General features: G+C 64.4%; 1 protein-coding gene across 4 annotated transcripts; it reads left to right on the top strand.

The window, feature by feature from the left end:
- Positions 1-555: 555 nt before the first annotated feature.
- FBXL19 (F-box and leucine rich repeat protein 19) lies at positions 556-16,398 on the top strand. 4 transcript variants are annotated; one of them, XM_043517135.1, is made up of 12 exons: positions 556-981; positions 4,779-4,983; positions 5,946-6,212; positions 7,271-7,357; positions 8,029-8,229; positions 8,548-8,580; positions 9,022-9,162; positions 9,419-10,131; positions 12,057-12,220; positions 12,371-12,532; positions 12,667-12,885; positions 13,732-16,398. In XM_043517135.1, exons 2-12 carry the CDS (start codon positions 4,810-4,812, stop codon positions 13,929-13,931), a joined length of 2,361 nt encoding a protein of 786 aa, XP_043373070.1. In that variant the 5' UTR covers positions 556-981; positions 4,779-4,809; the 3' UTR covers positions 13,932-16,398. The 4 variants fall into 4 exon arrangements, with proteins under 4 accessions (XP_043373070.1, XP_038260732.1, XP_043373072.1 ...); XM_038404804.2 differs by having other exon boundaries at positions 557-981; positions 6,069-6,212; XM_043517137.1 differs by lacking the exon at positions 556-981 and adding an exon at positions 1,714-1,758.
- Positions 16,399-16,982: the final 584 nt, after the last annotated feature.

Raw genomic sequence — 16,982 nt, forward strand, 5'->3', positions numbered from 1 at the left:
AGGGGACGCTGGGAGAGCCCCCCCCCGCACGAGCTAGCCCGAGTGGGGGGAGGGGGAAACGAGGAAGGCATCTTAGGCCCCGCCCCCATATGTGTGTGGGGGATTTGGAGCAGCGCAGGACCCCTCCCCCCCAGCTAGATCCCTAAATTGGGGGGGGGGTGGAGAGGGGGCTGACCTCCCCCTCTTCAATTGGGGCGAGCCCAGAGACTGTCCCGAGTGGGAGGAGGCAGGCTAGGAAGGGGGGCAAAGGCCCCCCTAAAAAGGGAGGCGAACCCCTTTATTGGTGGGGGGCAGCAGCTTGAGCACGGGGCGGGTCTGAGCCCTATTGGGGGGGCTGCAAAGTAGGGGGCTGCTCCCTAAGTCGGGGAGGGGGCTTGGAAAGAGCAGGGAACCTGCTCCCTATTGGGGGGGTTGCAAAGAGGGGGCCCTGATTCTTATTGGGGGCGGCTTGGAAAGAGGGGGGGCTGAGCCCTACTTGGGGTGGGTTGAAAAGGGGGGAGACCCTGATTCCTATTGGGGGGGTTAGAGGGAGGAGGAGGAGGAGGGGGGGACCTGGTCTTTCTTGGGGAGGGGTTGGGCAGCTCAGATCCCTCCCCCCCAAAAAAGCCCAGGAGGTGCTGAGGACTTGGGGTGCCCCCCTAGGGGGAAGGAGACAGGGTCGGGGGAGAGGGGTGCTCTTGCAATTGGCTCCCCTTCCTCCTCCAAGGACAAGAAAGCGGTGAAGGGTAAAGGGGGGGGGTTGTCCGGCTGTGGGGGGGGCGGGTCAGGTTGAGGCGAGCGCGCCTGGGTGGGGGGGGGTGCCCCACATTGCTCCTCAGAGGCCACCTCCGAGCTCCCCCCCCCCCAGCCGTAGGGACGAAGGAAACAAAAGTCTGGGTTGGTTGCAGTTTCTCCCCCCCACCCCACCCCGCACCACCACCCCCCCATGGAAGAGCCTGTGACCCACGCCGCATCCCACGCAGCCCCATGGCTACCCAGCAGGTAAGTGTCTCTCCCCCCCCCTTTGCGGGGATCTGGGGGACCCCCCCCCCCCCACGAGCCACCCCTGGGATGGGTGGGTCGGTGCCTGCAAAGGGGCCAGGCCAGCCGGGATTCCTGGTAAGTTTCTTTTGCCTCCGCGGAGATCGCGCCGCTTTCCCCAGCCCTCGCCCCTGGGCTCCCCCCCCCCGCCCGGGGCTCCCCCCCCGGGCCCGGCTGCCTTTCGGGGGGCTCCCCCGGGGGCTGCGCGGTGCAGCGATGGGGGGGGAGGGGGGCAGGCCGGCTGCGGGAGCTGCCCCCGCGCCAGGCCCGGGAGGGAGCAGAGCCCTGCGAGCATCGCGGCGGCGGCGAGGGGGGGCGCAGAGGGGAGCCGAAGCGGGGGGGCCGGGGCCGTTTTGGGGCGCCCCCCCGGAGGTGGCCCAGCACGAGGGGGAAGGGGGAGTCCGCTTCCCCCCCCCCCGCCCGTCCCCTTTGTTGTTGCGGGATTTATTCGCCCCCCCCCCTGCGGGTTGCGGGGTTTTTTTTGGGGGGGGGGAGCGAGATCGGGGTGCGGGCTGCAAGAGCGGGGGGGCGTCGCTGGGCGGCATCGGGGGGCTGCGGGGGGGGGGGGCGACCCAGGAACCAAACTTTCCCTGCGCGATTTCCCGGGGACGCAATAGCCGGTGGGGAGCCCTGGGCTCAACCGGGCTCGTGTCTCGGCCCGGCCCGGGGCTTGGGGGGGCGGCCCCGATCCCCGCCGCCGCGCCACGGGCGGGGCCCGGCCGCAGGATGCCGGGCCAGGTAGGTGGGGGGGGGAAACTCTGCCGGTGCCGCGCCCCCCCCCCCCGACCCGCAGATTCCCCAGCCCCGCCCCCCCAGCCCTGCCCACCCGCTCTGCCCCCCCAGCTCTGCCGGTGCCCCCCCCCCGACCCGCAGACCCCCTAGCTCTGCTCCCCAGCCCTGCTAGTGCCCCGACCCACAGCTGCCCCCCCCAGCTCTGCCAGCCTCCCCGAGCCCTGCCCTTCCCAGCCCTGCCAGTGCCCCCCAACCCGCAGCCCCCCCAGCCCTGCCAGTGCCCCCCGACCCACAGCTGCCCCCCCCAGCCCAGCCCCCCTGCTCAGCCAGCCCCCTAGCCATGCCCCCCGCCCTGCAGACCCTCCAGCCCTGCCAGTTCCCCCGACCCGCAGCCCCTGCCAGCCCCCCGAGCTCTGCCAGTGCCCCCCCACTCTGCCGGTGTCCCCCTGCCAGCCTCTCCCAGCCCTGCCCCCCCAACCTGCAACCCCCTGCCAGGCCCACCCCAGCTCTGCCACCCCTACTCTGCCGGTGCCCCCCACCCCTGACCCACAGTCCCCTGCCAGCCTTCCCCCAGCCCTGCCCCTCTAGCTCTGCCAGTGCCCCACACTCCCGATCTGCAGCCCCCTTCCAGCTCCCCCAGCCCTGCCGGTGCCCCTCACTCCTGACCCGCAGCCCCCTGCTAGCCCAGCTCTGACCCCCCTCCCCAGCTCTGCCGGTGCCCCCCACTCCTGACCCACAGCCCCCTGCTAGCCCAGCCCCAACCCTCCCAGCTTTGCCAGTGCCCCTCACTCCCGATCTGCAGCCCCCTACCAGCCCCGCCCAGCTCTGTCAGTGCCCCCCACTCCCGACCCGCAGCCCCCCCGCTCTGTCAGTGCCCCCCACTCCTGACTCGCAGCCCCCTGCCAGCCCAGCCCTGCCCCCCCCAGCTCTGCCAGTGCCCCTCAATCCCGACCTGCAGCCCCTGCTAGCCCAGCCTTGCCCCCAGCTCTGCGGGTGCCCCTCACTCACAACTCACAGCCCCCTGCTAGCCCCCCCAGCTCTGCCGGTGCCCCTTACTCCCGAGCTGCAGCCCCCTGTTAGTCCTGCCCTGGGCTCCCCCCACCACTGTTCCACTGATATCAATTCCCTTATGATATTTTCGTTGCTGCTCATAGCAGAATGGGGGAGCGGGGTTGGGGCTGTGGATGGAAGCTGACAGTGGGGGGACGGCTTGTGGGGCCTGGGGGAAGCCAAGGGGCATGTAGCAGCTGGGGTATCCTGCTCTGGTCTGTCTGCCCAGGAACTCTTGATTTCAGCAGCCGCTTTCCAGCGGGGGGTCAGTGGTTAGGGCAGGAGGGCTGGGAGCCCGGACTCCTAGATTCTCTCCCTGTCTCTGGGAGCGGGGAAGGCTCTAGAGGGTTAGAGATGGGGGGCTGGGAGCCAGGACTTCTGGATTCTGTCCTGGCTCTGCCGAGACCCTCTCTGTGTTCCCGGGCAAGTTCCTGAATTTTTCTGGGTCTCAGTTTCCCCATCTGCAATAAAGGCAGGATTATCCCCCCCCATATCTGGTTAGACTGTGAGCTGCTGGGGGCAGGATGTGTTTCTCACTGTGGGTCTGTGCAGCACCCGGCATGGAGGGGGGCCCTGATCTCGGATGGGGTCTGCGCAGTGCCTGGTGCGATGGGGGCCCTGATTTCAGTCCCCTTGTGGCACAATCCTAATGTGCATGTGCCCCTCACAAGACCTCCCTGAAATTGTCTTTGGTCTGGGACAGCAGTGGAACAGTTAATAATGCTGGTGGCTCATCTGCTGTCAGTAGGTTTCAGAGTCGACACCCATCTCTCCTCAGAGCTCTTGTCTCAGGCTCTCTGCAGACTCGGGCAGGCACAGCCTCGCGTTGTGTGGCATGCGAGGGCCAGGCCTTTGCCGAGTGTATAGGGGGTATTGGGTAGGGGCCCTGGCTTGTTGTGGTGACCTGTGGAACTCCCTGGTACTATGCTTGGGTGTCAAATACTGGCCGATTAAAGGTGTGACTGTCAGATCCAGTGCTGGGGGGACGGGAGACTGGGTTAGGTGGGCCTATTGGTCTGAGCCTGGGTAACAGAGGGATCCTGTAGTGTCGCTGTGCGGCTTTTTCCCAGCTGCCCCACCCCAGAGCCAGCTGCATCTTAGGGGTACAAGCTGGAGCATTTAACTGTAGAGTTGTTTGGCCAGGGGAGACACTGTGAGCTCCAAGCCCTTCACCTTTCACAGGCTGGGATGTTATGGGAGGGGAGTAGGAACTAGTGGTTAGACTAGGAGGGGTGAGACCCCACTCCCCTCCCAAAGCTGGGGATAGAACCCAGGAGTCCTGGCTCCCAGCCCCCTCTACTCTAACCACTAGCCCCCACTCCCGTCCCAGAGCTGGGGATAGAAGCCAGGAGTCCTGTGGCTGGCCATGCCCTCTTGGTTCCTCAGCCTGGTCCCTGCGAGGGGAGATCTGATGCCAGCTGCGGGTGAGGGACCCCGGTGGCCCGAGCTCTGCATATCCAACGTGAGTCACGCTCCACAGCCCCCTGGCCTGAGTTCAGCCGGATGCCTGGGTTCCATCCTCTGGGCACCTCCGGTAGGGCTGTCATCCTGGACAACATGGCTAGCCTCAGGACTCCTGGGTTCAATCACAGCTCTGGGAGGGTTGGGGTCTAGTGGCTAGAGCAGCGGGGCTGGGGGCCAGGACTCCTGGGTTCCCTCCCCAGCTCTGGGAGGGGAGTGGGGTCTAGTGGCTAGAGCAGCGGGGCTGGGGGCCAGGACTCCTGGGTTCCCTCCCCAGCTTTGGGAGGGGAGTGGGGTCTAGTGGCTAGAGCAGCAGGGCTGGGGGCCAGGACTCCTGGGTTCTACTCCATCACTTACTATGGGACATTGTGCATGGCTTTGTTCCTCAGTCTCTGCATCACAGTCTCAGTCTCCCCTCCCTGGGTGCTCAGTTAGGGGGTGATTGGCTCTGCTTTAGGGGAGTTCTGAGATCCCCGCGGCTCCCCTCTAACTCCCGGCGTCTCCTTGCCCTGCAGCCTGCAGAGTAGCTGAAGCGGGAGGTAGCCAATGTCGTCCAGCAAAGGGGCGGGGGCTGGATCTCGCCGGCGCCGGACGCGCTGCCGTAAGTGCAAAGCCTGCCAGCGGACGGAGTGCGGCGAGTGCCACTTCTGCAAGGACATGAAGAAGTTCGGGGGCCCGGGGCGCATGAAGCAGTCCTGCCTGATGAGGCAATGCACAGCGGTGAGCTGGGGGCACAGCGAGGCAGGCCAGGGGCTCCCGGATCTCCAGCCTCCGCGGCCCGCCCCAGAGGGGGCCGCATCACGGTGCCAGGGGCCCCCGGATCTCCAGCCTCCGCGGCCCACCCCAGAAGTGGCCGCATCACAGTGTCAGGCGTCCCCGGATCACCAGCCTCCGCGGCCCACCCCGAGGGGGCCGCATCACAGTGCCAGGGGCCCCTAGATCACCAGCCTCTGCAGCCCACCCCAGAAGTGGCCGCATCACAGTGTCAGGGGTCCCCGGATCTCCAGCCTCCGCGGCCCGCCCCAGAGGTGGCTGCATCACAGTGTCAGGGGTCCCCGGATCACCAGCCTCCGCAGACCACCCCGAGGGGGCCGCATCACAGTGCCAGGGGCCCCTAGATCACCAGCCTCTGCGGCCCGCCCCAGAGGTGGCTGCAGCACAGTGTCAGGGGTCCCCGGATCACCAGCCTCCGCAGCCCGCCCCAGAGGGGGCTGCATCACAGTGTCAGGGGTCCCCGGATCACCAGCCTCCGCAGCCCGCCCCAGAGGGGGCTGCATCACAGTGTCAGGGGTCCCCGGATCTCCAGCCTCCGCAGCCCGCCCCAGAGGTGGCTGCATCACAGTGTCAGGGGTCCCCGGATCTCCAGCCTCCGCAGCCCGCCCCAGAGGGGGCTGCATCACGGTGTCGGGTCCCCGGATCTCCAGCCTCCGCGGCCCGCCCCAGAGGTGGCTGCATCACAGTGTCAGGGGCCCCCGGATCACCAGCCTCCGCAGCCCACCCCAGAGGGGGCTGCATCACAGTGTCAGGGGCCCCCGGATCTCCAGCCTCCGCTGCCTGCCCCGGGGGGGCCACATCACAGTGACAGGGGTCCCCGGATCACCAGCCTCCACGGCCTGCCCCGGGGGGGCCGCATCACAGTGTCAGGGGGTCCCAGAATAATCAGCCTCCATGGCCCGCCCCAGAGGGGGCCGCATCTCCACGCAGGGCAGGGGATCCCCAGGGGCCCCTTATCTCTCTCTCGGGGGGCCCCTGGTGGCAGGGCTGGCAGTTCAGCTGGCCCCGGCGCCTCTCCTTGCCGCCCGCAGCCAGTCCTGCCTCACACGGCTGTGTGCCTGCTCTGCGGCGAGGCCGGGAAGGAGGACACGGTGGAGGGGGAGGAGGAGAAATTCAACCTGTCGCTCATGGAGTGCTCCATCTGCAACGAGATCGTCCATCCCGCCTGCCTCAAGGTGAGCGCCGCGCCTGGGAAGGGGTTAACCTGGCCCGCTCCTGCCCACGGGGCCCAGCCCAGCCCTCCCCACCCGGGCCAGCCTCACCCGTGGAAGGGGCTGGGAGCCAGGACTCCTGGATTCTATCCCCAGCTCTGGGAGGGGAGTGGGGCCTAGTGGTTAGAGTGGGGGGGGATGAGAGCCAGGACTCCTGGGTTCTGTGCCGGCTTTGGGACATGAGTGGGGCCTCGTGGTTAGAGTGGGGGGCTGGGGGAAGATGAGCCAGGACTCCTGGGTTCTATCTGCCCAGCTCTGGGAGGGGAGTGGGGTCTGGTGGGAGCCAGGACTCCTGGGTTCTATCCGCAGGTCTGAGAGGAAAGTGGGGTCTAGATCAGTGGCTCTCAACCTTTCCAGCGACTGTACCCCTTTAGGAATCTGATTTGTCTTCCCTGCCCCCAAGTTTCACCTCACTTAAAATTGATTGACGTACAAAATCAGACATAAAAATACAAATCGTGTCACAGCGCACTGGAACTGACAAATTGCTGACTTCCTCCTTTTTCCCATTGTAATTATGAAGTAAATCAACTGGAATATAAATATTGTACTTGCATTTCAGTGTGTAGCATACAGAGCAGAATAAACAAGTGCTTTTTATGGAGCCTCTTGTAAAACTAGCTAAATACCTAAATGAGTTGATGTACCCCTTGGAGACCTCTCTGCAAACCCCAGGAGTACACCTATCCCAGGTTGAGAATCACTAGCCTAGTGGTGAGAGCAGCGGAGGCTAGGAGCTTGGACTCCTGGGTTCTCTCCCCAGCTCTGGCAGGGGAGTGGGGTCTAGGGGTTAGAGCCAGGGGACTCCTGGGTTCTGTGCCCAGTTCTGCCCCAGACTCCCTGTGTGACCTTGGACAAGTCACTGCATGGCTCTGTGCCTCAGTTTCCCTGACATGGAAGTGGGGAGAGCCCTCCCTGCTGTTGACGTAGTGGGGGAGGACGTCCGTAACCCCCCTCGACAGCGATGGGGCTGGGTCGAGGCCGGGATGGCTAGCTGAATGTCTGTTTGCCCATCCACCCAGATGGGGAAGGCGGAAGCTGTGATTAACAATGAGATTCCCAACTGCTGGGAGTGCCCCAAATGCAAACGAGAAGGGAAATCCAACAAGGTACGTAGTCACCCGGCTCCCAAGGGTCCGGCTGGCTCAGGGCCTGGAGATGGGTCCCCGGGGCCTTTCCCCTCTAGGGGGTGCTGGATGTGCCTCAGGGTGGGGGGCTGTCTGGCTTAGGCAGCTGGGAATGGGACGCAGGGCCTTTCCCCTCTGAGGGTGGGGGACGGGGGTGTCCCATGCCACTGTTGCTGTTTGACCACCAGGTGGCGCTGCTTCCACAGCAAAGAGCCATCTGCTCTGAGTGTCAGTGGGGTGGGGGGGCACTGGAGGTTGAGGGGGGTTAGGCTGGACTATGCGGGACTCCCCACCCCAATATAGGATCCTTCCTGCATGGGGGCAGGGGGGGAGGGACTTGAGAGAAATGGGGGGGTGTTGGGATGACCGGGAGGGAAGGGGTCACGGGGTGTCTGGGTGGGATGGGCGGGGCAGGACACCTGGAAGGGCAGTTTTGGGGGAGGGGAGGAAGGGAGCAGGGACAGGGATCTGGGGGTAGCTGTGATGTGGGGCGGGGACTGTCAGGGGGGAGCTGCCCACAAGGTGGGGCTGTTTTAGGGGGTGTTCACGCAGGGGAGTGCAGAGGGACAGGGCTCCTGGGGGTGGGGTGGGGCATGCAGGGGCAGGGGCCATGTTATGCTGGGGGAGGGGCACCCACCCGTTCTCGCCCCCAGGACTCGGGTGGCGACGGGACAGGGAAGCGCCGGGCGGACAACGGCGAGGACGGGGTGCGGTGGAAGCTGACAGACGAGGTGGCCCAGCACAAGAAGAAGCTGTTGCCGGCCCCGTCTCCCGCAGAGGAGCCCCCTGCCAGCGCCCACAAACGCAAGAAGGAGAAGGAGCTGCCGCCCCCTGACACGGGGCCCAAGAAGAAGGTCAGAAACTCCCCTCTCGGAGCTGGGGATAGAACCCAGGAGTCCTAGCTCCAGCCGCGAGCCCCCCCCCACTTTAACCACTAGACCCCACTCCCTCCCAGAGCTGGGATAGAACCCAGGAGTCCTGGCTCCAACTGCCGCCTGCTCTAACCACTAGACCCCACTCCTCTCCCAGAGCTGGGGATAGAACCCAGGAGTGGTGGCTGCAGCTGCCCCCCCCCCCCAACTGCTAGACTCCACTCCCTTCCCAGAGTTGGGGACAGAACCCAGGAGTCCTGGCTCTGTTTAACTGTGTCTTTGTCTGACTGTCTTTTGCAGTTGAAAGGCGGGCGGGAGAAACACTTGAAGAAGGTGAGTGGCTCTGATCTTCCAGCTGCCCAGTTCTGTGCCCGGGAAGAGGGGAGACCAGCCTCCCCAGAGGGGAAAGGCCCCGGATCCCATTCACCGACTCTCCTCCCCTCCCCTCACTGAGCCAGCCAGTCCCCCGGCCTGGGGCTGGATCAGACCCAGCGCCCTCTAGAGGGAGAAGGTCCTGGGTCCCGTCCCCTGCCTGGGGCCGGGATTCCTTTTTTCTCTCCATGATATTTACATATCTGCCGATTAGCCCTGGTGTCACCGGCCGGGGCTAGTCGGTGGCGGGCTCACTGGGTGCTCGTTGGGATCGGGGGGGGGCTGCCCAGCGCTGGGGGTGTCCGGTGGACCTCCCCCGTGGGGCGCAGCCTGGTGGCTGGGACCCGCGGCTGCTGCTGCTGGCTTCCCCGCTGAGACCTGCCCCGCTCGGTGCCCCCGCAGGCCTCCGAGCAGCCGTCGGATGGGAACAAGCTGCAGCCGCTGCCGAGCTGGGGCCGCGTGGGGAGCGGCGACTTGGAGGTGAAAGGGTCCATCTCCCACTCCACCATCCACCTGAGCCAGATCGGCCCCAGTGACCTGGAGGTGAGAGCAGACCGGAGCCCCCCACGCCGGCTGGATCGGAGCTGGCGCCCCCTAGCGGGGAGAGTCCCCATGTCCCATTCCCCACCCCGCTGAGCCAGCCAATCCCCTGCCCTATGCTCGGATGGGAGCCGGTGCTCCCTAGAGGGGAAAGGCCCCATATCCATTCCCCACCCCTGCCTTGGGGCCGGATCCAAGCCGGTGCCCCCTGGAGGGGAAGGGCCCATTTTCCATAACCCCCTTTCCGCCCCCCTCCCAGAAAACCAAGGCACCTCAGGGACCGCTGGAGCCTTCTGCGCAGTCGGACAAGTCTCACCAGCGGGAGAAGCTGGAGCGCTTCAAGCAGATGTGCCAGATGTTGGAGCGCGTCAAGAACAGCAGCAGCTCCAGCTCCAGCTCGGACTCCGACTCGGACACGGACTCGCGGGGCTCGGAGGGCTCCAGCGGGGGTGGGGGCTCCAGCCGGGCTGCCTCACCCACCTCCCGGGCCCAGCGCCTGGCCGCCCTCGGCTTCAGCGCCAGCGAGGAGGACGACGAGGAGGACGAGGAGGAGGAGGAAGGCCGCAACGGGGGCTCGGAGGCGGCCCGCAACGGCAAGCAGCCCAAGGGGCCGCGGGCGAACTGTCAGGAGAAGGAGAACCACCACCGGGCCGCCAGCAGGGGGAGCGAGCGAGCCAAGCAGCAGGCCGGGGGCCGTAAGGGAGGCCGGCCAGCCGGGCAGACGGGCCTGCACATGGTGACCCGGACTCAGTTCCTCCAGTGGCCCCTGGTGCCCTCGCCCCCCAAGCCCCTGCTGCAGTTGGAGCGGCACGTGGTGCGCCCGCCCCCCGACAGCCCCGAGCCGGACTCGCTGCCCCTGGACAGCGGCTCGGACCACGTCATGCAGCGCGACGTCTGGCTGGCCGTCTTCCAGCACCTCAGCTACCGCGAGCTCTGCGTCTGCATGCGGGTGTGTCGGACCTGGAGCCGATGGTAAGCGCGGGCGGGCGGGCGGGCGCCGTGCCACCCCGTGGCGCTAGGGGGCGCTGAGGACCTGCATTCCCCCCCGGGCGCCATCAGGGGGCGCTGTGAAGGGTGTTGAAGTACCACACTGTGCCCCTAGGGGGCCCTGGGGTTGCAGGGTGGAGGCTGGCAAGCTATAGGGACCGCATGCACCGCTAGGGGGCGTTGAGCTGGGTGCAGGTCCCAAGTCCCCCAATAGTGGGCGCTGTGTTGTGGGGGGCGTGTGTCTGGGGCTTAGCAGGGGGCGCTCTCCCCTGGCAGCCAGGGCTGGCCTTGATGCCCGAGGGCAGCACTAGGGGGCGCTGTGTTTGAGGGGCCGCTTTGTCACTCTGCAGGTCGGTTTCCTGAGCCCTGACTGGAGTCTTGCTGTGGGGCTGTCAGGGACTGAAACAAGGGCTGGATTTGCGGCCTGTGCGGGATGAGTGGGGAAGGAGGATGTCACTGGGGGCAGGGGGAGGAGTGTGGGGCTGGGGGGTCCCCGGGCACAGGGTGTGGAAGTCCCGTGCGGCAGCAGGTCCCTGGAGGGGGGGTTGGGCGGCTGAGGGTCTTATGGGGCGGGAGGAAGGGGTCCCTTGGGCAAGGTGTGGGGTGATAGGTCTCGGGGGGCAGGCTGAGGGCTGTGGGTCCCTGGACGGCAGGGATGGGGCTACGGGTCCCATGGCCGAGACGTGGGGCAGTAGGTGCCGGGAGGCAGTGGGTCCCTGGAGGGTGGAGGCAGGGCTGCGGGTCCCATGGGTGAGATGTGGGGCAGTGGGTGCTGGGGAGGGGCTGTGGATCCCTGGAGGTTGGGGGGCTGCGGGTCTCATGGGGTGGGAAGAGGGGATTCCATGGGTGAGATGTGGGTGCTGGGGGGGGGGGCTGTGGATCCCTGGGGGTTGGGGGCCTGCGGGTCCCATGCGGTGGGAAGAGGGGATCCCATGGGTGAGATGTGGGTGCTGGGGGGGGCTGTGGGTCCCATGGGGTGGGAAGAGGGGATCCCATGGGTGAGATGTGGGGCAGTGGGTGCTGGGGGGGGCCTGTGGGTCCCATGGAGTGCTGCAGGCTACAGAGGGTGCAATGGTCTCTGTGGCCACACGGGGGAGCTGCAGGGTCGCGCTTTGCTGCCTGGGAAGGAGGGCGGGGCCGGGTTACTGTACCGTATTGACTGTATTAGCATACTGGCTGGAAAACTAGTGCCTTTACCGTATTGATTGTGTTAGAGACAGTGACGCCTGGTGCCCTCACCGTATTGACTGTATTAGTGCAGCCCTGCTTGAGTCCTGGGATGCTTGTCAAATGCTTGCAGCTGAGTTGTGGCCAAGGCGCGGAAAGTCCCGGCAAAGCACTAACGGACCTTTATTAACGGTGGGAATTGGAAAAGCCGGAGAAGAGCCGCGTGTTTCAGAGACATTTGCTGGAACAAGTATTATGGGAACGGCTGATTTTTTGGGTTTCAAAGTAGCAGCCGTGTTAGTCTGTATACGCAGATACGTTGCTAATCAGACATCTTGCTGCACCTATATTCCAGTCATTAATGTGGGGGCTGAGAGAGGGAGCCCACAGTCAGGGCTCCAGGAGGACAGAATTAGGTGGAAGCCGAATATTGCGGGGTCGGCAATATCGCAGATCAAGTAGGGTCTTATATACCAGCATACTGGGGAGAAGCTGGTATCTTTACCGTATTGATTGTATTAGACGAGGCGGCAGCTGGTGCTATTACCATATATGATGGCGGCGGCTGGTGCTATTACCGTATTGATTGTATGAGTGCTCTGGGTGGAAGCTGTGTTAGACGGGGATGACCGTGGGAACTTACCGTGTTGATCGTATTAGGGCAGAGGTGGGGTGCTGGTACGGCTACCGTACTGACTGTAGTAGTGGTGCTGTATAATTTTCTCCACTCCCATCTCCTCCAGGTGCTGTGATAAGCGCCTGTGGACCCGCATCGACCTGAGCCGCCGGAAATCGATCACCCCGTCTATGCTGAGCGGCATCATCCGCCGGCAGCCAGGCAGCCTCGATCTCAGCTGGACCAACATCTCCAAGAAGCAGCTCATGTGGCTCATCAACCGGCTACAGGGTAGGGGGGGGCTGCTGGGAGCCAGGACTCCTGGGTTCTTTCCCTAGCTCCGGGAGGGGCGTGGGGCTGGTGGGTTAGAGCTTGGGGAAATGGGAGCCAGGACGCCTGGGTTCTCTCCCTGACTCGGCGTCTCTCTGCTGCCCTCTGCAGGCTTGCGGGAGCTGGTCCTGACGGGCTGCTCGTGGTGCTCCGTCTCAGCGCTCAGCACCGCCAGCTTCCCCTCGCTGCGGCTGCTCGACCTGCGCTGGATCGAGGACGTCAAGGACTCGCACCTCCGTGAGCTGCTGCTGCCCCCAACAGACAGCAAGCCAGGTGGGTGCTAGGGGGTGCCGTGCCCCAGTGCGGCACCAGGGGGTGCTGTAGGGGCTCCTGCGGGGGCGCTGTTCCCCAACGCTGCGCCAGGGGGTGCTGTGCTGTAGGGAGCCAACCTGTCTCTGCTCCCCCAGGTCAGACCGAGAGCCGGGGCCGGCTGCAGAACGTCTCCGAGCTGCGTCTGTCGGGGCTGGACATCACAGACTCCTCGCTGCGCCTCGTCGTCCGCCACACGCCCCAGCTCGCCAAGCTGGACCTGAGCCACTGCAACCACGTGGGTGACCAGTCCGTCAACCTGCTGACCGCTGCTAACTCCCCCCTCCGCGACAGCCTCGCCGAGATCAACCTCTCCGGTGAGCACCTGCCCCCCAGCTCTGCCGGTGCCCCGTCCCCAACCCGCAGCCCCCTGCCCCCCATAGCTCTGCCGGTGCCCCTCACTCCCGACCCACAGCCCCCTGCTAGCCCAGCCCTGCCTGCCCCAGCTCTGCCGGGGCCCCTCACTCCCGATCCGCAGCCCCTGCTAGCCCAGCCCTGCCACCCCCATACCTCTGCCGGTGCCCCTCTCTCCCGACCCGCAGCCCCTGCCAGCCCAGTCCTGCCCCCCCCATAGCTCTGCCGGTGCCCCTCTCTCCCGACCCGCAGCCCCCTGCCAGCCCAGCCCTGCCCCCCCCATAGCTCTGCCAGTGCCCCTCTCCCCCGACCTGCAGCCCCCTGCCAGCGCAGTCTTACCCCCCCATAGCTCTGCCGGTTCCGCTTTTCCCTGAGCCGCAGCCCCTGCTGGCCCAGCCCTGCCCCCCCCATAGCTCTGCCGGTGCCCCTCACTCGTGACCCGCGGCCCCCTGCCAGCCCGGCCCTGCCCCCCCCATAGCTCTGCCGGTGCCCCTCTCCCCCAACCTGCAGCCCCCTGCCAGCCCAGTCCTACCCCCCCATAGCTCTGCCGGTGCCCCTCACTCCTGACCAGCAGCCCCCTGCCAGCCCAGCCGTGGGCCCCTCCAGCCCTGCTTGACGGACACACATACTATTACGGATTTAATTGAATCCAGCGCCCCCTAGAGGGGAGAGGCCCCGCGTCTCGTTCCCCGCCCCCCTGAGCCAGCCAGTCCCCTGCCCTGTGACTGGAAGGGAGCTGGCGCCCCCTAGAGGGGAACAGCCCCCCCCCACCCCCCTGCAGTCTCATTCCCCGGCCCTCTGCTCTACAGGGTGTAACCGCCTGACGGACCAGTGTCTGCCTCTCTTCCGACGCTGCCCGCGTCTCTCCCGCATCGATCTGCGCTCCTGCCGCCACGTCACCCCCGAGGGTTGCGCCCGCTTCTGCGAGGACCCTGGGCCCCCGGCCCCGCCACCTGCCGGGCCCTCCTTCCGCTGCCCCGAGGAGAAACTGCTGCTCAAAGACAGCTAATAGCCGGGCGGGGCCAGGCTGCGCCAGAGACTTGAAGAGAGACCTTTTACTAAAGCCATGCACTGAATCATGGGGGGGCCGGGGGCCTTCCAGGGCTAGGGGGAACCCCACTCCCCACCCATCGCTGATTTGGGAGAGGATCCCATTGGGGGTGTCTGGGGGGGGCGCCGTTCAGTCCTCTCTCTGCTTGATAAGGTGGGGGGTTGATTGGAGTTGGTACTGCCCCCAGGGGGGATGGAAACCAGGATGGGCAGGGGAAGAGGTGTACTGGTACTGGTGGTCACATCCCCCCCCTTAAAAAAAAAAAAAATCTTAATTTCCCCCCGCCCCCCAGCTCCTCAGCGTGCTGCCTTTGGAATTGGTCGTGTTAGTTGCCAAGTATGTGGCTACTGCATCTGCCCCCCCCACACCCCTTCTGTGGGGGGCTCTAGCACTGATGGTTTATCCCCACCCCCACACACTCTCACACTCCCTGGGGGGGGCGGGGGAGCCTCACCCATGCCTGATGGCGCCCCCCCTTGAATCGCGAGCTTTAAATAACCACTTGCGGGGGCAGCGTCTGGATTTCCTCTTGGTTTGTGGGGCCCTCCTAATGCCCCTCCTCCTTCAGCTGGGGGGGGCTCGGATCCCCCCCCAAAACTTGAACCTCCTTTTTCAAAACGGTTACGCTTCCCCCGGCTCCTCCCACTGGGGGAAGGAGGCGTGGCTTTGCTCGGCAGGGCAGCGGTTCTACCTGTGGATCAGGGAAGGGGTGGGGGGCACCCTGGTCCGTTTCCTCCGTGCTCCAAGGAGAGGGGTGTCTGGCCAATCACCCCCCCGCCCAATACGGGGTGCACATGATCAGTTCCATTGGTTTGAGGGGTATGGTGGGGCGGGCTGGCAGTGAGGGGACGCCCTCCTGCAGTCCCGGATTTTGGCAGCTGGGGGAGGAGGGCGGTGGCATCCTCTCTGTGGGGTGGCTGTTGGGGGGCGGCAGGCGACCTTTCTTTTGATACTTGAAACCTTCCCCCCCACCCCCCGGCTAACTCGTTACTTGAATCGTAGCTGTAGGTTCTGCCGTCGGAGGCGAAAGACACAAAGAAAAAGGTATTTCCCTCCCTTCCCCCATTTTTGTTTCTGTTCAGTGTTTAAAGGCCAAGGAAATGTCGGGGGGGTCATCCCCCCAATCCCCTGGGGCATCCCCCCCCAGCAGGGTCTTCCTGACTTTGCCCTTCCAGTGGGGGAGCGATCTGGCAGTGCTGGGGAGCAGTGTAGGTCTGGTGGCGGGGGATCCCCCAGCCTGACAGGGAAGTCTGTGGGACTTGACGGGGGATCCTCAAGGCTGCTTCGGTTTTTGGGTGCACCCCCCCCAATCCGTTGGGACGTGGCTGTAAAGGGTTAAGAGGAATCTGGGGGGTGGCGTTCCCGTATAGCTCCCCCCCCCATCAGTAATTCCCTGTTCCTGTCCAGTTCTTCCTGTTCCTTTGAGCATCACACACTCCATGCGGACCCAGGTGTCCGGGCCACTTCCCGGCCTTGCCTTCTGGTGGGGCTGGGGCTTGGATAACCCTTCCTCCCTCCCCAGGAGCGGAGGGAGTCCCCGGTTCCAGCCTGGCTCTACGTTAGTTGTAAGCGGATGTTTTTATGGAGAATACCTCAGGTTTAAAGCAAAGAAAGTTGAAATATTAGAGAGAAAATCCCACCAGGCACGTTGGGCTAACTGCTGCTGCTATGGGGCGGGGGCGGGACAACAGAGTGGGAGGTACTGGGAAGGTCAGACGGACAGGTGGGTCACAGAGACAGACGGACGTGGCGCTCCCATGGACGGATCCCCCAGACAGACGGACACGCGGCGATCCCGCAGACAGATCCCGTAGACAGACATCCTACAGACGGAGAGATTCCCTCCGAAGCGAGCCAGATGTCCCCAGAGCGCGAGCCAGCGGAGACACAGACGTATCCCTGGCGCGGCCCTGATTTGCACCCACCTTCCTCGCACCCGGGCACCCACGGATCCCCTCCCACCCATTTCCCCCGGGAGCCGAACACCCAGCTCCACCTTCACGCGTTTCCAGGTTCCCGCCTCCACACCCCGCCCCCAATTTCCCTCTAGACTGACTCCAACCCCAGCCAAGGACCAAAGTTTTCCCTTTTCCCCCACCCTCCCGGGGCTTCACAAGTAACCAGTCTCTCCTTCCCCCCCCACCCCCCCTCCCCAGTTCTCCTTCGGGCCAGCCACTCCGTGAGCGCCCCCCTCTCTGAGTCCCACCAGCCGCTCAGAGCGAGGGCGGACCGGAGAAACACGACTCCGATCCTGACTTCAGGGGTTCTGCGTTGTGCTCTACTGTTTGCCATAAAAAAAAACAAAAAAATCAAAAAAAGAAATTGTGGTTTTGGTCTTAAGCCTGTTTATATATTTCCCCTTCTCCCCCCCCTTCCATTTTCTTCCCCAAAAAATGCAAAATAAAATGGTTGGTTTTTTTTATTATTTTATTTTAATTTTTTGTTTTGTTTTTTTTCATGTTGCCAGAAAAAATGTTTTTGTTTTGTTTTTTTTAAATATCATTTTGGGGTTTTTTGTTTTCTACTTTTTTGGTTTTGCTTGGTTCTTGGGCGGGGGGCCCTCGCAGGCTAGAGTGGGGACAGGTGCCACACAGACCTTGGGTTGGGCACTGCCGGGCCCCCGCTGCACAGAGCCAGTCCCTGCCCCGAGGGGCTCACAGCCCCGCTAGATAAAGTCCAACTTGTTACGAGAACATATTTTGCCAGGCCCTTCGTTATTACAGTCAGTCTCTTTAATCTAACAGAAACCCCCTTAGATACCCATCCATCCACCCCGCCCCAAAGATACCCATCCATTCCTGTGTCTGTCCATTCCTCCCTGGACACGCCCACCCAGCCTTGTGTAGCTCCGTCCGTCCGTCTGTCCATCCTTTCCTTTAGATACCCAGCCATCCAACCCTTTAGCTATGTACCCAACCATCCCTAGGGATACCCCTCTATCTCCCCCCCCCCCCCCGTATGTATCTATTAGGGCTGTTGATTTATCACAGTTAACTCAAAAAAATGAAT

The sequence above is a fragment of the Dermochelys coriacea genome, chromosome 6, assembly GCF_009764565.3.
Source record: "Dermochelys coriacea isolate rDerCor1 chromosome 6, rDerCor1.pri.v4, whole genome shotgun sequence".
Lineage (NCBI taxonomy): Eukaryota > Metazoa > Chordata > Testudines > Dermochelyidae > Dermochelys > Dermochelys coriacea.